General features: G+C 34.3%; 1 protein-coding gene across 1 annotated transcript; it reads left to right on the plus strand.

The window, feature by feature from the left end:
• The first annotated feature begins 10436 nt into the window (after positions 1-10436).
• On the plus strand, positions 10437-22330 carry LOC105208932 (fibroin heavy chain). The gene is made up of 4 exons (XM_011179035.3): positions 10437-10594; positions 11160-12014; positions 20529-20627; positions 21063-22330. Exons 1-4 carry the CDS (start codon positions 10592-10594, stop codon positions 22122-22124), a joined length of 2019 nt encoding a protein of 672 aa, XP_011177337.2. The 5' UTR covers positions 10437-10591; the 3' UTR covers positions 22125-22330.
• The last annotated feature ends 3769 nt before the right edge of the window (positions 22331-26099 follow it).

A 26099-nucleotide genomic window follows, 5' to 3' on the forward strand; every position in this document is an offset into this window, starting at 1 on the left:
ATTGTTAAACCATTTCTTCAGATCCGTCACATAATGAATGCGCAGGCGCAAACAAAATACATGAATATATTGATATCAATAAATACAGCTGATAGTCATACATACATTTATGAATATATGTAGATATGTTTACAGTAACTTTATAAAAGGCTGGAACTTTGAAGGTCAACGTTTGCTTTATAGTCCAATAACACTGAAGCTGCTTAGAAGTTATTTATAATAAATGTAAATTAATTCCTTAAAAGAAAATTTTTCATAAAGTTCTGTCATAATTTTATGATATTTCTGTTTATGGATAGATCTTTTTATTGGCCCGCAACATGTTGCAAAGGGTATAGTAGTTTTAAGTTTGATCTCAAGACCTACTACATCACTTTGGACCAAATTTGAAAATTAATTAGTATACTCGTATATAAATGTATTTGTTGAAGTTTTGTTTGTCAAATCATATTTTTCTGAAATAATCTTCGAAACCCAGGGACATGAGTCAAAGGGTAATTAATAATCCTTGATACAAGTAGGAAACCTACATCACTTAATTATCTATTATTTTTATAAGTTTGAAAAAATATATATATTTTTTTTTCATTTCAATTTCGTTAAACGACATAACACTGAAAAAAAAGTATTCATACAACTGAATGTGGGCTATGTAACCACATCATCTCTTTAATGTTGTCGATTCTCTTTGTCTCAAGCCGCAATAGTCACAACCTTTTTTTTTATTAACAAATCAATTAACCCTTAGGTGATGTTAATGCTCCGGTGATTGAAAGGCTTGTTATAGTTGTTGAATAGCGCCTATTGTTGTTGATAATCACAAAAGCGCGAATTTTATTTAGAAAAATTAAGTGATTTCATTAACAAAGCAATAAATATAATAGCTTGCAAATTGGAGATTTCGCATTTCTTATATGATGTTTTATATAAAGTATAACACATAAGAGACTAATAACACTAGGTTGTTTAATGAATGAGATAATAGCTGTTTATATATATATGAAGAAATACGTAAAAAAAATCATATTTTTAATGCACAACCATTATTTGATAATACTAACATCTTCTAAAATTGTTCGTCAAGTGATACCACATGCCTTGAGATAAGTCTGTCAGAAATTGTCAGTATTGCAATAATGGGTGTGGGTAACCCTTACATTCTTTTTTATATTTTTTTCCACTATTTAATAATAAGTTTTAAACACCTTTTTTCGCTATATCGGAGAAACATTATTTTTATTTTTTAATATAATTCCAAATATTTAATGATCAGTTGCGAATATTATTTTCACTTTTTGGTTGATTACTTACCGCTACCTATTTAAATATTACTTAACTTCTATGAATAGAGTATTGTGCATTACATGTCATTGATCTACAACAGGTCCATTTATATTTGGTCATCAATCATTCAACTAATGCTAATGAAGTTGTCTAAGCACTTGAACAAGAAAAAACTCGCAGATTAAAATGTAATTACGGCTTCAAATAATGAATGCAATTATTATTTACAGTTATAGAAGGAGTAAGAATTAAAAATATTTAATAGAAAAATATAGATAGAATAGAATATAATATATATATATATATATATATATTTGTCGAATAAATATGACATCCGCCATTTTTTTTTAATTTAAGTTTTTTTTTTGTGTAAAACGGTTACAAATGTCGATGAGCCTCGGCCGCAATTTCCTTGGAATTAAAAAAGAAAAGCAAAATTTCCCGCAAATGTCGAGAATTCGGCTCAAGAAGTGACATTTTAAGTAGAGAATAAGTTTGGGATGCAAACAGATCTCTACAAATATTTAGTTGGGTTAATGTTGACACAAATGTCCAAGATCGATATAAAACGATCGATTAATCGATTAATTTAATCAACCAGTGCTTGACCCTAAAGACATCTTTTGGAAAACGGCGGAAACAAAGTTGTTGACCAATATATAATGTATATACTTAAATCTAAAATTCTCCTTAACCACATTTTTTCTATTCTGTCAAATTCTACAATAAAGTAGCTATATAGACTTAATGATGCAAGCTTTTCAGATATCGAACGTTATAGCTATACATATTGAGCTTAATGATTCGCTGAATATAGTGCTGAGTTTTCATTCAACACCTGGAAAATAGGATCAAAGTCTATTTATCACATCCACAAAATCTTCCAAAAAGGGTGTAACCCCGTAGATAATAATTGTTTTCATTTGTTTATAATTCATAAACACTAATTGTGTAGGTCAACTCATGGATTTTCCAAACGTTTTTGATATAGATAGGTGTTAGAGTTTTGTTTATATAAAATTGAACTACTTAAAGCGTTTATGTTTTCTCTCATCCCCACATTGCCTGCTAATGAACATCAATACTTGACAACTGTCCATCAATGCCCATTAAAATTAGTTGCCTCGTCGTGTAGCCTCATTCATATGTAAATGATAAGACAACAAATAGTCGCCGCTTTGCAGCCTGTTCAATAGTTTTCGCAGAAAATCTCTATTATTGAGATATGCCTTTTATAACACCATTTGTCTATCAAGGTTAAGAGCTCAACATGATTTATATTATTAATCGACATATGTAAATACAATTTAGTTGGTATATTTGAAGGTCAAACCCACACAAATTGCAAACACTATTGCCTAATGTAAGCTTAAACAGTTGTACAGTGGCTTTAAAAAATAATGGAATATGTATAGCAATGGCATACAGGGAAATATAGAAATAAAATATAAGAGTTTTTAAACATTTAAAATATATATTTTTTGAAATATCTACAACAACTAGCACTTGTGCAGGTGCGAGGTTTTTCTGGCCGAAAACGGTCCTTACAGCTGCTGTCTCTTAGGAAGGTCTATCTCACCGCAAGTCCCCAAAGCTGTTTTGAAGAAGGCTAGAAGGAATAAGCTAAGCACTTCCTCCGTCAATGTCGAGTCCAAACGCTTGGTCGAATCATAAGGATCTTTTGGTCAGTTAGGAGTGTTTGGGTTACTTAAATGACAGTTGAAGCTGTCTAAGTGAGATTCCCTGCAATGACCTAACCTAAGCTAACCTATTCAATATCTATTGAAGGAAGTTTACACAGCATTTCTACCATGCCTAGTCGTTGTAAGAAGGCAACTCTATTTGAAATATTTTTGCACCCAAGTTTTCTCAAATACATTTCTGAAATATCTGCAAAAATATCCAAATTACAGATAAGCGTTTTTTCAATGAAGATTCTACTAAGTCAGTATTCAAACATTGGTTTCCAACATTACAATAAATTCTTTTTCTCCAATTCAAAATGTTGGTCCATTTACTTGTTGCAAGCACTGTTTTTAATTTATTCAACACAGTAGGCTTCATAAATTGACTCAGCGATCGTTGATAGCTGTTTATTAGGAAAAATTGCCGAAATTCAAAAATCAGTTTCTGTGAAACCCCAGCGATAAACATCTGTTTTTTTTTTGCGTGAATGAACGAAAGGTGCCAATTTGACAGCTGCCAATGTGTTGTAAATCAACTCATTCATTTTTATTGCTTTATCACCTCTGTTGCATCTGCTTTGGAGTGTGGTTAATTAGACATGATTTTTACAAATTCAATTTCGTGATATTTTTAACAATAACGGTTATTAAATTTAGAGATGATTTTTGAAATCAAATAAATTTCCAGCCGGATTTGACAGTTTGTAAGGGTCTCACCAATTTCTAACATTCTAAATGTGGCACGAAATGATTTTTTTCTCAACCAGCCAGCAATTAAGCGACTGCCGAGTGTTGGGAAACAATGCGTTGGCTTTCATGCTTTGGAAATTCCCTGCAATTCAATGGCAAATGCGGATTTCGGACGCTGGACAAAAAAGCATGAATATTAATGGCAATCACATCACGCTCTCATTTGGCATTTGTGATGTCACTTTAATTGCTATCAAAGGCAGTCACCACACACACTCTCACACACATGCATATTTGCATTTTGTTTGCGCATGTTTGCCGGTCATCTTCGCAAGCCTTCGCCTTTCACTTAAACTCATTCATTATGTAAATTTGTAAACGCGCATCCAGCCAGTCGTTTTGAAAGTTCGTGCCGTTGTGATTAAAAAGTCATCAATGATTAATTTTGTTTATTTTCAATTTTATCAAGTTCAATTTTTTCCGCTAGTTCAGCCTTAAGTTAAGTGTTAAGTAAGCGATAAATTATGTACTTAAAGGCAATCATTTCGCGCGTGACACGTGGATTGCCGAAATTCAGTCAGTCAGAATACATTTTTTTGGAAATTTTAAATTATGTATGTATGATTGGATGTACTTAATTGGCAATATTCGTGATTTGAGTATTATTTGATGTCTCTGCACGAAACCACTTAGGCTAGAGTAATTAATTTTAGTAACATTCACAATATCTGCCTAAACAAATGAAAACAATGGAGTGCATAAATAATGCATGCTAATTTCTATGATGATATGCGCACGTGCATTAGGGTGGTTATTTTTTTTAATAAATTTAAAAATAAAAAAAAATTTAGGTCAAAGAATAAAAAATAAATATATATTTCATAATAAATATAACTATATATATAAATAATATAGAAAACAAATATGAATACGTACATTAGGGTTGCTCCAAAAAAAATAATTGTTGTTAAAATTACTGCCAAAACGTTAATTTGTTGTTAAAATGTAATATTAATATATTTTTTATAAATGATTTATATTTACATTAGGGTGGTTCAGAAAAAATAAAATTTTGGTATTTCTGATAATAATTTTCAACAAAATTCTCGTTGACTGGACTTTAAAAAACAGTTCCAAACTGTAATTTTACAGATAATACATATTCCATTTCACTAATATTAGGGTTCTTAAAAAATATACTTAAAAACATTTAAAAAATTAAATTAAATTATATTTTTTAAATTACATTAGGGTGGTAAAAGTTTAAGGTTTGGATTTTTTTTATATATGATCAAATATACAAATTGGTGCAATATTCAGGTAGATAATTCATTGTGGTGATAATCATAGGTCTTTGTAGATTCATCTAAAATCAATCGGGTGAGAAAAATTAGTTTTATAAATAGACTAGCAGACCGCTCCGGCTTCGCAAGGGGTTTAAACAAACATTTCAAAAGTTTTCTTTCTCGTTTCTTGCATGGGTTCATTTAAAAAAAGTAAAATGAGGAAAATTCGAACATGAAATTATATTTTATTTGCAACGAGCTAAAACTTGATTATAACCTCTAGTCTTTGGTGTCCGTTGTCTTTCTCTCTGATTATGAAGGCGTTGGGAACGCTCAGACCTCGACGTCCTAGCGCGAGCTTGTATATTTCTCATATAATATTTTGTTCTTCAAGCCGCTACACACGGTCCATACTCGACCCTCAAGCGCATACTTGGGAGGTTTTGAAATTTTGTTCAGCAAGCAGCTGCGAGCGCTCGTTACTCCACTCACTGGCTTGCTATTGCGATGCGAAGAGAACGACTTGCAAGACGATTTTCAGTTTCAGATTAAGTTTCTGCATCAAGGAGTCTTTTTGATACCCTCACCTGGGAACTATTTCCAGAAAGTTGAGATTCTAACAATAAATACAGCCTATGTTACTCGGGATGAATGTAGCTTTCCAATGGTGAAAGGATTTTTGAAATCGATACAGTACTTTTTGAGTTTATTGATTAGAAACATATGTATCTACAAATCTTTCCTCTTTATAATAGTAGTATAGATAATCCTGGGCCGGATCGAAGTTTTTTTCTTTTTTTTTCAAAAATTAACAAAATAGCTGCCTCAGGAAATTTTTTTCTGGATTTTCGGGAAAAAATTAACAGTTGATTGGTCTTAAAAAAGCGAAATTTTTGAAACACAAAAAAATGCATCGACCCAGTATAATTATGTATTCTAAAACTTGTAGAAATTTCATTAAAATCTACTGAGCGGTTTTCGAGTTACAATTGTCACCAGTTCAAAAAATATAATTTTGAGAAAAACGCATTTAAAGTTTCACACTAGCGTGTTGGAGTGCCCAAGCGTTTTTTGTTATTTGTTGAATAAATCGAAAAGTAGTTGTCGGATCAACTTCAAATTTTCAGAGAATATTTTTAAGATTTTACTCTTAACGAAAATGCAAAAAACAAAAAAATTGATTTTAGAAAATCCTGACTACCCCTAACCTCTTAAATTATAGGCTCACTTTATACACACATATTTGAACAACCACTATAAATTAAGCCAGCTAATTATGTTTTATATTTTTATTATCTTATTTGCCTCATAAATATGCAGCACATTGTATAGGCAATATATACAATCATATATTGAAAAATATGATTTTTTTATGTGCCCATAAATTTAATAATTTGCGAAAGGCTAATTCCATAATCATGCCAAATGTTTTGAGACACATTATGCTAATTGATGGCATAATTATAATTTGGCAATTAGTGCACAGTAGCTCAAAATTATGGTATTGCTTGGGAAATTATTGGCAACAAACATCAGAGCAGACTATTTGGTGTTTCTTATCTCGAAAAGTGAAGAGAAGAATATTTTCTAGTGCAAAAAAATGACTTATGGCTCTAGACTAATAAAGATTATCATTTAAGAAATAACGGGTGATTTTTTTGAGGTTAGGATTTTCATGCATTAGTATTTGACAGATCACGTGGGATTTCAGACATGGTGTCAAAGAGAAAGATGCTCAGTATGCTTTGACATTTCATCATGAATAGACTTACTAACGAGCAACGCTTGCAAATCATTGAATTTTATTACCAAAATCAGTGTTCGGTTCGAAATGTGAAATCCGCTTTTTTATCGACAAATTTTGTTCAGCGATGAGGCTCATTTCTGGTTGAATGGCTACGTAAATAAGCAAAATTGCCGCATTTGGGGTGAAGAGCAACCAGAAGCCGTTCAAGAACTGCCCATGCATCCCGAAAAATGCACTGTTTGGTGTGGTTTGTACGCTGGTGGAATCATTGGACCGTATTTTTTCAAAGATGCTGTTGGACGCAACGTTACGGTGAATGGCGATCGCTATCGTTCGATGCTAAAAAACTTTTTGTTGCCAAAAATGGAAGAACTGAACTTGGTTGACATGTGGTTTCAACAAGATGGCGCTACATGCCACACAGCTCGCGATTCTATGGCCATTTTGAGGGAAAACTTCGGAGAACAATTCATCTCAAGAAATGGACCCGTAAGTTGGCCACCAAGATCATGCGATTTAACGCCTTTAGACTATTTTTTGTGGGGCTACGTCAAGTCTAAAGTCTACAGAAATAAGCCAGCAACTATTCCAGCTTTGGAAGACAACATTTCCGAAGAAATTCGGGCTATTCCGGCCGAAATGCTCGAAAAAGTTGCCCAAAATTGGACTTTCCGAATGGACCACCTAAGACGCAGCCGCGGTCAACATTTAAATGAAATTATCTTCAAAAAGTAAATGTCATGAACCAATCTAACGTTTCAAATAAAGAACAAATTTTATGCGTTTTTTTTTTAAAAAAAGTTATCAAACTCTTAAAAAATCACCCTTTACATTAGAACCGCTGGTACAAAAGGAACATTACGAGGAGCATGCAACAACTAAACCGTAATCTAAATATGTTATAGATCTGAGATATCACAAGAGAGGTTTTATTGAACCTATATATTTGATGCAAGAAATATTATAATCTCCCTCCTAACAGTTTAGTTGTCGACATATGAAAAAGATTGTATCATATTAAGTTATTCCAGGGTTTCGGAAGACTTCTTCGAGTTTCAGATAGGATGGCTCTCTCGTATTCCTTTAAACTACATTTGAAGAATATAAAAAATCTAAGATAGCCTATATAGCCTGTAACGATACAACCCAATTGAGTTGTTGATCCCACTTTCACTTCTGAAAGGCATAAATTGGACTAAATGGTTCTTTCTTTGAACTTTAATGAAACGAAATGGTTTAAAGAAACAGTTAATGTTTAAAGAAACAGTTAATTTATTATAAATGTGGGACCAACAACTGAACTGGGTCGGTTCATGTGAGACGTCAGAGATCTCATGATTTTTGACAGCTATATCTTAGTTACGGAGAGTTTTCTAAAGAATAATGTCGACTAACTCTTTCCATTGAGTACCTAGTTGGTCTGAGAGACTAATGGGAAAATAAAAAGTTTTCTGGGTTAAAAGCTCTAAAAAACCATGCCAATAATATAACACTTATCAGCACAGAATTCAATAGAGAATTATCTGATGTGAGCTTTACATTAAATGCTATATAAAAGCCATCTTCCGCTTTAATTGTCAAGATCTATTCTTCGATTATACAGATCTCAAGTTTTTCAATTCGATATGTGGTACTTGTTGATCGAATTTCTTCAATAAAAAAATCATCTCTGATCGACTTGACTTCATTTGATCGAAGAAAGAAAAAGTCGATCTTTTGAAGCCTTGACGAACTTTCTAGAAAGTAGTCGCTTTTCGATTTGAGTCTTCTTTACCATTTTAATTTTTATTTTGCCACATGCTGCAATAAGGAAACCTCTTAACTTAATTACTTTCAATTTTCTTTTTTTTATTTATGTAGTGAGCATAACAAATTTATTTACCGCTAATGGAACTTAATGTGCTCACATCGATATAAAATAAATCAAATTTGAGCTCTTGGTAATCAAATAAGTATTAATGCACACATACAAGCACACTCACGCATGAAATCAAATGGAAATCCAGTCAGGCAATCGAGCAACTTAATTGCGGGTATAGCTCGTCGCTGCTCAATTAAAGCGATCACATAACAATTGCTTATAAACAAAAAATTTCGATGAAACCAGTTGGTGTTTCTGGTGAATGTATATTGGTTTGTATATTGCTAATTAAACCACTCTAATTTGATACTGTCAATGGATTTGAGTGTTGAGATGCTTCATTCATACAAAAAACAGCTTTCCATAGTGATTGTATAGTAGTCACATCAACACACACATACATTCTCAGAACTGTCGATATGTATATCGACAAGAAAAATCTGCGAAAACAAAATCACTGACATCTTGTAGAATTAACTAATTAACAGTGAAGTAAATGCGAAGAAGATCTATTAAATAAACCGGCCAAACTGACAAGCTGCTGGCTGAGAACCCATGCGCCCCCCACACTACCAACCAGCGTTGCAAAAGCGCTAGGCTACGCATGCGTGCGTACATCTGCTTGCCGATATGTGCGATCGGGTGATTTGCAAACGTCATCGTTGACTAAAATTAGTCGGCTTAACGCCAATAGTTTTTAGTTTTTTATTAGCACAGATGTCAGGGTGTGTGTGAGTTGATAATAATGCTGTCATCATACGCCATCATCGGGCAAACAAATGTTGAGCATCTTCGTATAGGGTGGTTCATAGGGAGTTACTTTGGAAAATATTCAAAATGTTCCAACTGGGAATCTGAAATTATATTGGGGACTGATACGACGATTCCGACCTTTAACGCGACTATCGATCAATTCTGTGAATATATAGAATCAGAAACTGTTATCAAGGGTTACTTAGAAGGTAAAAACTGTAATCAAAATCCTGGATAAAATGGTATTCCATACATGGTTGCTTGGACGTAAAACACAGTCGGAAAGACCTCTTGACCTGATAAAAGTGTTCCTTCGACCTCATCACATGTCTAATATTCTACTGATTCCTTCTTATTCCGTTTCAGGAGAGATGAGATCTCAGTGATTGAAGCCCAGTTATAGTGCCCTATCGTAAATTTGAGTTCCTTTATACCTAAAGGTGGTAGATCTTATGTTTGTTGTCAAGCATTGGTCTGTTGGTAGTAAAACTTATTTTTGTTAGTGTTCCAAGGCTTGTCATGTTTCTCCAGCATCTATTTCTTTAATCAATATTTGAAAAAGTTGAACGGACTTGGGAAGTAAATGGTGATTAAGATCCAGTCGGGCCTTATTGGAAGCCTTATATCTCTACCTCAAGATCTGCGAACGGGAATAATATTCACTCCGTTGATACCTTCTTTGATACCTTCTTTAGATGTTCTTCGCGATTAGATTTCGTGTTGACTCAAAGAAGATTAAGGTATTTCCTAAGTAGTATATAAGCTCCTTAATAGGCTTCCTTAATTAGCTTAAGTTAAACATGTTTTTAGTCAATAACTTGACTTTCCAAAAATCATACCACCACATGACCCACCCTATGCATGTTTAATTTCAATTCTATTTCGATCATCTGCCAAATCTTTTTTTTTGTTTTTGCACTATTTTTATTGTGGTTTGTGGTATTTTTAGCTTTATGTTTTTGTTTTGTCTATGCCTTCCCCAACAACATTCTAAATTTAAAATCAAACAAAATCAACTGCGACATAATTGTGACTCTTCGCTGTATTCTTGAGTGAATTTTGGAGTTTTTAATTTATTTACAGAACATAGAGATGTTTAAATTAAGTTATTGTTGAGTAATATACATATACGTAGTACTAATAAAATAGCGGTTTCTGTTTGGGTATAAAAGACTACGTTTGGCTTGACTCGTAGTGACAGTTCTCACATACAATTCATTGTGTCTGGTACAAACTGAAGTTCCTGGTCGCTAATTTTTAATCTAAAATAAATAAACTCCTCAAAATGGTTGGTGAATTAGTGATACATACAGATTATAAATGTATATATTCTGCAAAGATTTGTTTTAACTTCTAAGTAAAAAGTGCTCATAAAGCCTTAGGGAGAGTGCTCTATGTTGTGTTAATAGCCTTTAGTGCGTGTTCTAAATTGTTTTTAATTATTTTTTTATTTACTCCATTTAGTGTTAGATTTATTTCGAAAGATAACGCGTTTTCTTTTCTCATTTAATTTCCTGAAGGAAGTGTCTTTAAATGATAGCAATCTAGCAATTTAATTCTTAGAACAAATCGATAACATCTTAAAAGAAAATGATAATTATGCCCTTAGCTCCCTTTTCTGAACTTTAAACCAGAATTTGACTTTTAATGAAGCCAAAAATTTAATTAATTAACTCCAATCTAAATTGTTTTTAGTTCAAATAGCTTTTGAATGAAATCAACCTCAAATGTGTAGATTTTAGTTATCGGTGTGCTTAGAGTTATACGATTAAGAAAGAATTTTTTTCAAATTCTACAAATGTAAAATATTCCTTATTCAAAATCCTTCTAATTATCATCTCAATCATTTGCAGAAACTCTTCCTCGTCGCATTCGCACTTATTGCCAGCGCAGCTGCTGATGTCAGCCACTTGAACCGCGAATACTTGCCACCTGTGCAACATGGCCACCATAGTGGTAGCGCTAGCTCGCACTACGGCGCTGTTGCTGGAGGCGCTGGCCACGGTTCAAGCGGCGGTTCGCACTACGCTGTTGGTGGTGGTGCAGGCGCTGGTGCCGGTCACAGCGGTTCTGTATCTTATGGACATGGTCAACAATCGCATTCAACGCATGTCTCTTATGGCAGCGCTCCAGCAGCAGCACCAGCTCCGGTCCGTGCGCCAGCTCCAGCCCCAGTCCGAGCTCCAGCACCAGCCCCAGTACGTGCACCAGCACCAGCCCCAGTCCGAGCACCAGCACCAGCACCAGTCCGAGCACCAGCCCCAGCTCCAGCCCCAGCTCCAGCACCAGCTCCAGCCCCAGCACCAGCTCCAGCCCCAGCACCAGCTCCAGTCCCAGCTCCAGTCGAGGTTTCTTATGGCTCATACACTCATTATGAGCAGCAATATCAAGGCGCTGTCGAGGTTGATGCCGGTGTTAGTGGTGACGCTGGTGACGCTAGCGCCGCCTATGGTGTCAGCTACGGTTTGAGCGGTCAGGATGCTGGCGTACAAGATTTGGGCGACAACAGTCTCACCGATAGCTATGGCAACAATGTCGAATCGCATGTGAGTTTGGCGGCTGCACATGGACCCGCTATCCGCGCACCACAACCTGCCTCGTACGCACACTCCGCGTCGCACGATGCCGTGCAACAGTATGTGAGTGGAGGCGCCGGCTCTTCGTCTGGTGTGGAGACTCAATACGCCGCTGATGGTGGTTATATCTATTAAATTTAGATTTTAGAAATGGAAATTCGAAGTGAAAATGTTAAAACGGTAGTATGTTAAGTGTGGTCGGGTAAAAAAAAACGAAAATAAAAATTTCGAAAAATCAAAAAATTAAAAATATTTTTAAAAACTATTTGTTTCACTTTTCAAGCTCAAGCAGTGAAAGGCTTGCTTTAATTGAGGTTGACATTTTGTGGCATGCTTATTCAACCAGCTGTACGTCGAGCTCTTCTCGTTGGCTTATCGCCTTTGACATGTGCATGTAGCTTTCGGTTTTCTCCACACGCTTCGGTGATCGTCAGCTTCGTGTGTCGTTCATGCAAGCGCGCATTCTTCAAGTTCATGAACGCCTACCACGCAGCTTATTTGGCTCATTTACATACATATGTAAGTGGTGTTACGTCACATTGCGCATGCGCTGGCGCATCAATTATGTTGATAGCCGGTTTTCTGTTTTCTGTGAATGTGCGATTACACTTACGACTTTGGTTACTTTTTCATTGCGATTCTTTGAATTTTATCCACTTCATTTACTTTGACTTTTTGCTCGTTTTCTGGTGGAACACGCTATGCAACTGACTTGTCTGTCACGCAGCTGCGCTTCCTTCAACTCTTCCTACCTTTGCCTCCATACCTTACTTGCCACAATTTTAGTTTTTTTTTATTTTATCTCCATTCATCACTTAGCTGGCGATCTCAACTTGTTATTATGTAAAATTATGTCTTGTTGCTGTGCCACAAAAGCTGCCCGTCCTTCCCTCTTATTTCACCTTTTTTTTGGCGCTCCTCATCGCAGCAACGTTCACCTGAGGCGGCACATCTGTTGCCGTTTGGCTCTTTCTCGCTTAAAATTGGAGTGCAATGGCATTTCCGTTAGCCAGTTTTGCAACGGTTTCAAGGCTTCGAACGCACCAAAAACGACACCAGCAACAACAACAACACACATTTATCTCATTTTGTAGCCGAACATTTTGGCTGTAATTCGTAATGAGTTTATAATAAATTTTGTTGTTTTTGCAGCCAAATTATAGGGAACGAACTAATCTTGCGCGCCAAAGTTACGGTATCATTCATCTCCATCTGCCAGTTTCCACCTTTCTGTCATAATTTCAAATTAAACAAAATGTATTTACACTAAGTGTGGTCATTATAGTTGAGTTGGAACTCATAAAATTTTCAAAAAAAAAAAAATTATAAAAAAATGGTAAATTGTAAATTATGAATGCACAAGTTGTTTCGAAAAGCCTTGTAAGCCGCAAATTTACGAATATTATTTTTGGTCTCACTTTATGGCAGCATAACGGTACAATTTGCCACTATTTTTTTTTTTTTCATTTCATACTATTTGTCTTCCTTCCAATCATGCACCAATTTCATTTCGTTCCCAAAACCCTTACCCCGTTATTAAACACTTTAATCTGGAGCAAAAATGGCAAAAATCATAACTTATTCAATATCTTTTAAAACCGTTACTATTTGTATTATTTCCCAATTACTTGCATTATTTTGTGGCGCCTACGATTTTTGGTGAGAGGGTGTGTCCTTACACGCCCTATACTTTTTAGTGAACCATATTGAATAGGCAGTTTCCGTCGTTGTACTTTCGAAATCGTGCCGAATTAATTACAGCTAACGGTAAATTGTATGCATAATGACTTTATAGACAATTGAATTCGAAATAGGAAAGCGCTAATCGTATTTTAGAAATATATAAGATATATTAAAATAAATATATATACACAAATGCTGCCAAACGATATTAGGGTAATTTAGTGGCAACATTTTGTAGAAAAAACTTAACGCAACGAAATTATGTTACGCAACAAAATTCCGTCACGCTCATAGAATGTGCCATCATACTTTAAATTTAAATAAAACTATATTTAGTACGTTTCGATGCAACACTCTCCTTTTAAACAATATAGGGTTGCCACCTACAAAAATAGTTGAAACATAAACAAATATAGAAAACGAACTCTACATGTAACCTTTACTAGGTAGATGTAGAAAGGCTTATATTTAAAAAAAACGAGGGGATTCTGCATCCTATTTCATAGCATGGGTTACATAAGGTTCAAGAAGGCTAACAGGTGAAAATAAAAAAAATATAAAAATTATATAAAACATTAAGAGCATCAAAAATCTTTGATTTAATCTGGATTTATATTTAATATAAATAATTTATAGATACATTTGAATAGGGTTGCCATACGTTTGAAAATGTTCAAAATATTGGATTTATTTTAATTTTTTTAATTTAAAATATTTTTAAAGATTCTTAAAAAAATGGTGCAATTTTTGACAAGCCTATAATCTCTTTGTATCCATTTGTATTCATCTTTTTCCTTTTGTCCATCTACCGCGATTGTGGCATCATGCACCCGATGGCTTATCAATATCCGCCGCACAAAAGGCAATCTGCAATCTTTTAAATTACCAAAATGAAAATTTCCACGCAACTAAACGCTCGGCGCTTGCGTAAGAGGCGTAGCGTACAAAAATTAGCTTCAACGAAAATCCATATCATCAAAGATTGTACAAGTAGATGCCGCATGAAAACAACAACTCACCTATCTCAGCTGGCTGACCCAGATCGCGCCCCCATACTTTAGTAGTTAGTGTGTATATGTCTTGTCGATAGCAAAATAATTACTATTATTTCAAATGAAATGGAAACTTAAGACTTACAAACTTACAAATTTTATGCATCACAACATATGATGGTATAAAGACCCAGTAGGAAATATTTTCAAGGTAGATTAAGAAATTAAAAAAAATATGATATTGATTTCTAAGGACGAAGTTTTTGCAAGTTGACAAGCCAATTAATGAGAAATTGCATATATATTAAGTTCTATTTAAATGTCTATGTTTTTATTGACATATCGATAATTTTTATCGACAATCGAAAATTGGTTCGATTTGTATTTAATTTTTATATCGATATTTCTTAAATAGTGGCATTTTTGTTTCGTACTCAACACTGCTCGCAAATAGCTATTATTAAAACTAATCGACTAATATCATACATATTTTTTTCGATCACAATTTATCGGTATTTTTAGAACTTATATACAGATATTATATATATTTGAAATTGTTACTCTGATTCCCATGGCTATAAACTTTTCTCGTTTATTAGGATCGGTTGAGTCCAATATAATCGATTATTTTTATCGATCACTATATAATATCGATTATTTGTAATCGAAAAATAAAAATGTTGTGTGTTTAATCCAATTATATAGAATAAATTCCAGTATTTTAATTAAAAATTATAATCGACATTTCCAAATTTATCGATAATAAAATAAAAGTATTCCTAATTTCGATATTTTTCAGTTTCATAAAGCTTTTAAAGCAGCAAATTTAACTTTGGATACGTATATGTATATTAAGAAAATAAACTACTGCTCACAGTGTAGATACGTGCCGGCGATCTGTAATCGAAATCATGCGAATTCGTGCGCCCACAATGTGCAGGAAAGTAGAGTAATTGCGCATGGCATTCAAGTTTCGCGGCAACCGTCCCACAGTGGCATACAAATACAATGAGAAGCAAGTACGTGAGTGCGCTGATAAGCTCCAAAAATAGAGCCGACTAATCATTGACCTTGCCTAGTCATCCCAATTCAAGCGATTTGTAATCAAAATGGAAGAACAAAAAGCTCAAAAGGAAATAAGAAAAAAGGTAATAAAAGCTCTACTGTAAACAACTTGAAATCGATTTTAATATTTGTTGTTGTAATATTTTTTGTTGTAATAATTTTAATTCACAAATTTCCACGCCTCAATAGCTGAGTTACACTGAGCTTCGTGGAGACTAGGCCAGACCATACTAGACCAGCCGACGGCGGCGGTGTCAAGCCGCGCACCCAATCACTCAGCTGTCGATTCGAGTGCCTTTTCATATGCAAATGCGCTTGCGCCTGCGCCGTCGCAATAAGCATCAATAAGACGAGCCCGCGCACACAACTCGGCCTGCCAGCTAACCAAGCAGCCAGCGAGGCGTCTAAGCGCTCATCTGGGGTTTGGGTGTGCGTTAGGCGGCGTTGCATTGCTTTTGTTTAATCATTTCATTCGCATTTGCATTTGCCTCGTTCGTTTGTTTATCCGCACAAATACAAAGTGTTTGCGGCGCAAGCGCTGCTGCAATCGGCGTTGACACCGTTTTGCTGTTTTCGTGACCGCTTTCGGTGGTGTCGGCGCTGGCGCTGGCGATGCCGCCGCATTGCGGTGTTAAACCACTTGTAGACGCATTTTTATTTGCAGTCGTCCTGTCGGTTGCACAAAACTACTCATTGACTTATCATCTTTTTTTTGTTATTTTTTTTGCGAATTTTTATTTTATTTTATTCGTTTTTGTCAAATCTTTTTCTAGCATTTCGCTTTTCGCATGTTTTCGTCGCGATTAGCATTCATTAACATGTTTTTGAATGATGTCTTTTCGTTTGTTTTTTGACCTCACATAGACTTGACTTTGTTTGTCACCGCACATCAACTGATCCATCAGTGCGGCGACGCTGCACAGTGGGCAAGGCGGTGTTTTAAATGTGATCAAATAGATAGTAATTGTCACAACGGAATGAATAGGAAACGGAACCAATTTTTATTTTAATTAGTTATTTCTCTTTTCATTCTCTTTTATTTATTTCTTGATACTTTAAAATAAGAACAACTCTTTAAAAGGTGGAAATTTTCAATAATTTCTCATGGTTTTTCTCCTGTTTTGCTATTTATTCTACAAAAGATTTAAACTACCCCGAAACGATCGATAGCATTTATGAAAGCAAAGATAAGAATGGATATATATGAGAAAATATTACAGTGAAAGGAATCACAAGGCGAAGGGTGTGACCAAGCCGCTATACATATGTATATGGTCTGGAGTAAGACGATCTCCAGTACGTCGCACTGGGATTTCGCATTGAAGTGAGAACGTTGCAGCGAATAGCATAATCAAGAAAGAATTTACTGAAACAGATGCAATTTAAACTTGCAAGGCATTGAGATACAGTTCGGTGCTGCTCGTAGAGGCTCACTAGTCACAACTCATTGATTTTGATCCGAGAACCTATAAATCGACCACAGTAGCACCTGGACAGTGAGCAACAAAGAGCGTTTTTCACCGAACTCGGCGAGGTATTGACTGCTGACACTTTGCAAACATTACCGTTGGACGGATAATCTGCTTCGTTATACCTGAAACGACCCCACTAAAATATAATGCTTAAGTAATAATAAAAGAGAATACTTTGGACTGGTAGGTTGTAAAGTTGTACCAAAGATATAAAGATTATTTTGAGAATTATAGGTGTGAAAATTCCCTTTTATAAAAATCGATTCATCAAAATCGATTCAGATTTACGGGAGTTATGAGCCCCATATCAAATCATCAAGGCGGATGTGGAGAGTCCGGAACCGGAAGTGAAACTAACACCAACTTAAACCGGTTATCAATTACAGGAAACGGAAGTCTTGTAAAAGAAGCGGACATCGAATAAAGGAAGTGTTTTATAAACCAGAAACATTTATTGCTTGCTATTTTGAACACCCGAGATACTTCATTTTGAAGAGGATTTTCTTGTTGGGATCCTACTTCCCTCTCACATTTACTTCCGTTCGATTTAATATCCGCTTCCTATATCCGGCAAACGATATCCGGTTAAAGTTGGTTATGGTTCCGATTACTTCATATCCGTTCCGTACATTTCCTTTCCCAAGGTACATCCGTTCGCAACTGTATGCACATATTTTGCTAGCATACATATCTACCAAGTACCAACCAGTAAAATTACGGGTATCTTAAGCAAGTGACTATGAACTGCAGTTTGGGTTTACAATTGGGGTTCTAGAAATGAGTTGTGAGCAGTTACAATTGCGAGAGTATAAAATGTTCGGTTATACCCGAAATGTCCTTCCTTACACGTTTAAACAAAATTTTATTCTCAAAAATTATTTTATCGCCATCGTCCCTCTGTGCGCTGCCGCTTGTCAAAGAGCGCTTAAACTGATCCATCAAATTCAGTCTTGTTGATGCCTTGAATCTGTCTTCTTATATACATACATTTCCATATTTTTAGCATAAATCTCAACGCGCATGCGTCGTTCTTGGTCAAGTTGAACCATTCGCATGTGTAATTTCTAGTTTGACCTGACCTTTTTCAATTTGGTATAGCTAGTAGATTTAAATTCATAGTTTGCGCATGTGCGCATCCGCGGCTTAATGAGCTGCTCAAAATGCGTCCATTGCATTAACTTGCCTATAAAAACAACATACATATATATATATATATATACATATATGTATGTATGAATTTAGAAATGAAAATGTGTGCTCTCTTAAAGTGGCACAATTCGTTGCTGTTTTGTAGCTGGTGGCATTGCGCTTGCGTGCGCCTGGCAACAGATTATGCACGCGTGTTGCAGTACTGGCGGTATGACGCCGTTGGCAACTATTTCACAGCGGACGTCCTACTGCCGTTAACGAATGAATGTTATTAATTTAATAATTTTTCCCCCCTTCAAATTGATTCATGCTATGTTGTTATTGTAAATATTATTTCACAATCGATATAAAAATTTCTATGAATATTGTAATACATTTTTTTTATAATTTAAATATTTTCTTATTTTATGTTGATAATATTATTAAAAAAAATTTATTTAATTTTTTTTTAATATTGTTTTTAAACATTGACTGGTTTAAGAATTATTATATTTTTTACTGTTTATTTTTTGCATACCTTTATATTTTTAAGAATTGGTGCAAATCCACTTGGATTTTTTTTTAATTTCTAGTTAGTTAGTTTTTTTAATGTAATAATTTAATTTTATTTAATTTAATTTTATTTTATTTTATTTTATTTTATTTTATTTTATTTTATTTTATTTTATTTTATTTTATTTTATTTTATTTATTTTATTTTATTTTATTTATTAATTAAATTTAATTAAATTTTTTTATTTTATTTTATTTTAATTTAATTTAAATTAAATTAAATTTAAACGCAATTAAATTTATTTTTATTTTATTTTATTTTATTTTATTTATTTTATTTTATTTTATTTTATTTTATTTTATTTTATTTTATTTTATTTTATTTTATTTTATTTTATTTTATTTTATTTTAATTTAATTTAAATTAAATTAAATTTATTTTTATTTTATTTTATTTTATTTTATTTTGTTTTATTTTATTTTATTTTATTTTATTTTATTTTATTTTATTTTATTTTATTTTATTTTATTTTATTTTATTTTATTTTATTTTAATTTAATTTAAATTAAATTAAATTTATTTTTATTTTATTTTATTTATTTTTATTTTATTTTATTTTATTTTATTTTGTTTTATTTTATTTTATTTTATTTTATTTTATTTTATTTTATTTTATTTTATTTTATTTTATTTTAATTTAATTTAAATTAAATTAAATTTATTTTTATTTTATTTTATTTTTTTTTATTTTATTTTAATTTATTTTATTTTATTTATTTTATTTTATTTTATTTTGTTTTATTTTATTTTATTTTGTTTTATTTTATTTTATTTTATTTTATTTTATTTCATTTCATTTTATTTTATTTTATTTTATTTTATTTATTAATTTAATTTAATTTTTTTATTTTATTTTATTTATTTTTAATTTAATTTAAATTAAATTAAATTTATTTTTATTTTATTTTATTATATTTCATTTTATTTCATTTCAATTTTTTTATTTTATTTTATTTTACTTTATTTTACTTTAAATCAACATATTTCAAATTTTCGATTTTTTCAATATTACTTAATTAATTTATATTTTTTGTTTTTTTATTGTTTTCTTTTCTTCGTTTTGTAATCGAATGTGTGTGTGTGTTTTTCACGCGCAAACGCCAAACAAAAGTCACTGACTTAGCATTTGCCTCATCCAGCTTAACGGCGAATCGGTGTGCGTTTAACATATGTAGACCACCATCGCTTTGCTATTGTTGTAAGCGTTTTAAGTCTTTCTTTGTAAATTTAAATTTTTTCTGGTTTTACTTTTATCTCTCACCTCTGCTTTTTTGTTGGAATTTGTTTTTGTTTTGATTAGCTTTTTCGCTAGCTATGAAATTCGCGGCGCGTTGTTGTTATTGTTTGTCGAGATTTAAGTTTTACAGCCGCGCCAACACTTTGGTCTCCGCGCCTACTGTCTTCACCTTCAAAGATTATTGTTGTTGTTTTTTACTTTTTGGTTTTTGCTAGTTTTTATTACTTTTGCGCTTTTCGAATTGTTTTTTAGGGGTCTCTAGGTAGCATTTAATTGTTGTTTTTATTTATCTAAATGTTGTTGTGTGCATTGTAAATCACTAAAACTTGTTTGCCGGCCCTAGCGTCGCGTCGTCGTCGTTGCGTGGCGTAGCGTTATGCTGCCACTGCTGCTGCCGTTGGCGGTTGCGGGGTACGAGATGTGTGAGCGCGCTGGTGATTTGGACGTCGAATTCGTATTTCGCGTGTAAGCATAATTTTTGTATAAATTGGTCAGACGGTTTGGGGAACAGCATCAGTTCCAACGGTTTCTTCGTACAGCCAAGTAGTCTCATCCTTTCCCATAGACCACATATCAAATCATCGGAGCAAAATGGTGGGTGCAAGAAAGAAAGCAAAATAATTGAAATAAAATTTTAAGTTCAAGCATTTTGAAAAAAAAAATCATAAAATAACAGTATTGTAATCACAGAGTTGCAGCGAAGTGCTCCTGGAAAGTGTAGAAGTGATTTACTCTTATCAAATCAAGAGAATTTTTATACTCAAAACCAAGATGCACCAGTGAAAAAGTGTAATCTCAGTGGCTGTTGGATCATTCAAAAATTCATAATCTAAAAAAAAATTATTATGAAAAGAAAAAAACTGAAAATTGTGCCTTAAAAACACAACAACAATATTAAAAAAAAATTATTGAACAGCTTATATTCGAAATGAACAGATATTAAACCACTTGAAAAACCAAAAAGAAAAATCAGTAAACTCTATCAAAAGGCTCTATCTATATTGCTATCTCTCTCTTATATGATTCCAGAAACTCTTCGTTGTCGCCACTCTTGCGTTGGTCGCTCTCGCTTCGGCTGATGTCAGCCATTTGTCGAGAACGTACTTGCCACCTAGCCACAGTGCTCCCGCTCCAGCACCAGAATACTTGCCTCCATCCTACTCTTCAGGTGGTAGCGGTGGTGGATCATACTCCTCAGGCGGTGCCGCTGGTGGTTCATACTCTTCAGGCGGTGCTGGTGGTTCATACTCCTCAGGTGGTGCTGCTGGTGGTTCTTACTCTTCTGGCGGTGCTGGTGGCTCATACTCCTCAGGTGGTTCATACTCCTCAGGCGGTGCTGCTGGTCCATCCAACGAATACTTGCCACCTGTGCAAAGCTACTCACCACCTGCTCCAGTATACTCTGCCCCAGCTCCAGCTCCAGTTTACTCTGCCCCAGCTCCAGCTCCAGTTTACTCTGCTCCAGCTCCAGCTCCAGTCTACTCTGCCCCAGCTCCAGCTCCAGTCTACTCTGCCCCAGCTCCAGCTCCAGTGTACTCTGCCCCAGCACCAGCTCCAGTTTTCTCATCAGGCGGTAGCGGTGGCTCTTACTCCAGCGGCGGTTCATACTCAAGCGGTGGTTCTTCCGGATTCTCTGGCCCATCCAACACCTACTTGGCTCCAGCTGCTCCAAGCTACTCGTCGGGCGGTTCTCACTCATCTGGTGGCTCTGCTGGTGGCTCTTACTCTAGCGGTGGTTCATACTCGAGCGGTGGCTCCTCTGGATTCTCTGGCCCATCCAACACCTACTTGGCTCCAGCTGCTCCAAGCTACTCATCAGGCGGTTCATACTCGAGCGGTGGCTCTGCTGGTTTCTCCGGCGGTGCTGCTGGTGGCTCTTACTCCAGCGGTGGCTCATACTCTAGCGGTGGCTCCTCTGGATTCTCTGGCCCATCCAACACCTACTTGGCCCCAGCTGCACCAAGCTACTCGTCAGGCGGTTCTCACTCATCGGGTGGTTCATCTTACTCGTCGGGCGGTTCATCGTACTCTGGCGCCGATGTTGGTACCCAATATGCTTCCAACGGTGGTTATGTCTACAGAAAGAAGTAAATCGCTTGGAACTGTGATTAGTCGAACTTTCTTTCGTACTTAAGTTACCGTAGCAATAATTTTTTTTTCGTTTTTACTGTTGTATTGCTTTAGTTAGTTCATACATACAAGTCACAAACAACAACCATCTCATTGCTCTCAAACAATATGTTGTAAATAGTAAACGTTTTCTATTAAATCCATTTTAATTTTATATTTAAAAAAAAGTTATTGGTTTTTTATTTCAAATGTATTGGGGAAAGGGAAAACAACTCACAAAGAGGCTAGAAATTCTAAACAGCTTAAGTCAAAAACACTTCCATCAAAACTATCAAAAATCGAGTTAAGCTGTTATATTATTATTTCGTATATTTAAAATAGTGTTTGCAGTCTCTTTTAACATTATTTGCCAAATTGTCCAGTAGTCGCTCATCTTATTTGCTTTGTCTCATTCTTGCAATATTTTGTCGCAAATATTCGTTTTAAAATGCAAATATTTGCGAATGTTTCAATTTACAAAACATTATGTAAGTCCACTTAAATGCGGATGATCTTCGGAAATTAAATTGCTTTGACTTAGTTTTGGTTATTCTTCAAAAAATTCAATATACCCTCGTCAAATATGTATCTTTAGACAATAAAAAATATAAATGAATATTTAATTTTATATATTAAAAAAATGTGAAAATAGACCGCTTTTCCTCCGCTAACGGTTCGAACCTCGGATAATAAAATATTTTTCTTCGACAATAACCAATTTGGATCAAAGATAACACCAGAAAGGACTACCCGTTTTCGGAATTTTCTTAATGTAATCATTGATTTAGAAAAATTAATGCTCAACAAGCATATTTTGCTCTGGATCGATAACCTGGTTACAAAGTCCAGCTAATTGGACATCAGTAATACATGTAGCTTTACATTAATGTATTTTCCATTCATAGGTAGGGTTGGTTTAGAAACAAAATTTGTTAAAATGTTAAATTTTGGTATATTGATATCTTTAGAACTCCCTAAAAGGTCCGTTGTCTGTTCTGTAAGAATATGAGTACCTAAATTTAGGTCGTATTCTGGTTTGTATTTTAAACACCTGGAATTGAAGTCAGTAAAAACATAGTCCCATACCAGCAACAACGGAGATGTTCTCCGCAAATCTTGGATTCCTGATAGTTTACTGTATTATCTGTATTGAATTGAAACATTATTTCTTCAATCTATCAATCGATTGGGAAACCACACAGCCTACCCTTAATTTTATCTACTTTGATCTCAATAGATATTATTGCTTGCCAAACGCAACTCATGGCAGTTAGAGATATTAAAAATACAAACCCACCAATTGCAAAACAAAATAAGTTACGTTTACTGTGGACATAAATATTTATCTGAAATAGATGGAACTCTTTGTCAAAGCGAACTTTTTGATTCCTATTCAAAATTTGTATAATACAACGAAACAAACTAAACACACATACCTCTAATTAAATAAAAGCTGCATACTTTAATGGAGCTTGTAGAGTCCTAAGTGCGCATACGCCTAAGGATATGATGTTATTTTAAGAAAAAATTCTTCTTTCAGGTAGAAATTAAAATAAATTGTTTTTGTCGAATCATGAAAATTTAATAAAATATATTTTATTCATCATTCACGTTTAATTTAAAAGTAAACCGTATACTTAAGAGTCCATAAGAGCGTGTAAGACATTTCTTTCCGGAAAGTTCATCTTCTCATTGCACTACCACAGCTGGTGCCGTATTGAAATCTTTTTAGGCTAAAGACTTTTAATTCATTCGAATAGCATGTTCATGTCCTCCGAACCAGTGATTTGTGAGTCACTGATATTCGAGGAAAAATCTCACTGGGCTGCCAATCCTAAATGTATACTTCTACTGAGTGTGTATTACTTTCATTTTGTAAAAATGTAAATGGTAGAGTAGTTTTTAATTATTTTATGAAATTTCTCAGTTATCCAGCGCATACTTCTCCTTGTTCATTACATATTTTGTACGTTGCTGGGAGAAGTAGCTCAATAGATGATATAAATCATAGCTTTCGAGTGATCACCATTAAAATAGTTCCAAAAATGGACGATATTTAAAAGAGTATATAGAGTTATCGGCACATATATGCATAAAATAAATATAATAGTATACAAATATATTTTATGGAACAAAAAATGAATTAACTCTAATAAAAAATAACTGATAAAACTCTTTCCAGGGTTCGAATTTACACACACATGAGCAGCACATTTTGTTCTAATTCTAACCTTGTCTCTTTCTCTTAAAAAAAAATTCGCTTTGAAATTAAAATAATTTTCATATATTTTTTCAATTTCGGCACTTCTTTTCATCGAAAAGACTTTGTTAAGTCTTTCTTCGCCATTAACAGCAAGACGTGCCAGTGATTTCCAATCAATTCGGTATTTCCGCATTAAGAAAGCGTAGTAATGGCTGATGGCTTTACTGTTTGACCAGCTAGCGATTTTAGGGATGACAAACCAATTATATAAATTTAGCAAACATATCTAAGCTCATGTATGTAGTAGCCATGCACAACAAATTAGTATGTGTGTAAGTGACAATTCCCGAAACTCTCAAACATTTAATGACCTTGTGCAAAAAACAGGCAATCAACTAAATGCATGTAACTCGTAGAGAAATTCAATGAAGACGAAATTTACATAAATTGGCGAATAAAAGCCAAACTCTCCACTTGAAATGCATTTAATCGCCACTTTATTATTATATTACATTATGTATTAATTGGCTTTTGTTTTCTTATTTCTTATCAATTTGGATTAGCTAATTTTCCACTCTCAATTGTGCGCGTCGTTAAATAGGCAGTCGGTCATTAGAGCGCACCACAAACACACATAGACGCGGCACATTTGCATACTCATGCGCGCCAAAACGCGCGCTCAAAGCGGCTACGTTTGTAGCCAAAAACAATGCCAGCCAACAAATCGACTGAGCGGCGCATCTCAACTTGTTTGCCGGCAATGCAATGTGCTTTCGAGTGGGCGCATGATGTGTGCTTGTGAGTTGGTTGTTGAGTGGACAGTGCTGAGTTCGGAATACAGTTGGTAGCTAAAGCTGTAAACAACTACAGAAAGATGTTTTACAGATGCTCAACAATACCTTACTGCTTTACGAAGCTCATTTAGAATGAAAAATCTCACGCGCAGGTGACATAAAGTCAAAGCGCCCCCATATATACACTTTCATTTGGGCCTCAAACCGTCAGCGCTGCTGTACTGGACTATAGATATCATTTACATGCAAAATTATGCTTGTTGCGTTGCGGCGTTTTACTGCAGCTGATAAAAGTCTGACACCGTTTGTTGATTTCAAGCGTTTTAATGTTTTTTTTTCTATTTTGTTTCTAAACTAACTTTTCGTCACAGCGCTTACCGCAGACACTCCCTTTTCGGCGCATTGACTTTAATAATTTTTTTTCGATGATTTTCGCAAAAGAAAAAAGCGACATTTTTATGATTAGCTATAACATTATAATTTTTGCTTTCGCATTTTTTTCGCCATCATTAGCTTTAATTAACATACATTTAATATGCAAACGTTTAGTTGACTTGACTTTGTTAGCCGCTTCGCGACACAGCCGCCAGATGTCATGGCGCATCCAGCGCATTAACGCGAAAAAATTTCATTAAATGTGAAGTTGTTGTTGTTTTAGAGTTTTAATTGCAAAAAATTTGCATCGACAAGCGCACATTTTTAGTTCGCCGCAGTAATTTTTACTATGCGACCTCTTGCGGTGGCACACGCGCCAACACTAAATACATAAATGCATAATGAGCATGAGCGCAGCGGAGGCTCGAGCGATTTGTGCGGTCCCTTGGGCTTCATCTGGACTAATGTTGATCACCAACGATCACCAACTCCACATGTGCTGAAAAAATTTACATGGACCTACTTGTACTAATCTTTCTGGAACAAAAAGCGTTAGTTCTTCAAAAATGTCTCCACAGATATGCG

The sequence above is a fragment of the Zeugodacus cucurbitae genome, chromosome 5, assembly GCF_028554725.1.
Source record: "Zeugodacus cucurbitae isolate PBARC_wt_2022May chromosome 5, idZeuCucr1.2, whole genome shotgun sequence".
NCBI lineage: Eukaryota > Metazoa > Arthropoda > Insecta > Diptera > Tephritidae > Zeugodacus > Zeugodacus cucurbitae.

Coding starts and splice junctions, on each gene's coding strand:
- LOC105208932 (XM_011179035.3), top strand. Junction 12,015..20,528: donor CTGATGGTGGTTATATCTAT/TAAATTTAGATT, acceptor TAAATTGGTCAG/ACGGTTTGGGGAACAGCATC. Junction 20,628..21,062: donor CAAATCATCGGAGCAAAATG/GTGGGTGCAAGA, acceptor ATATGATTCCAG/AAACTCTTCGTTGTCGCCAC.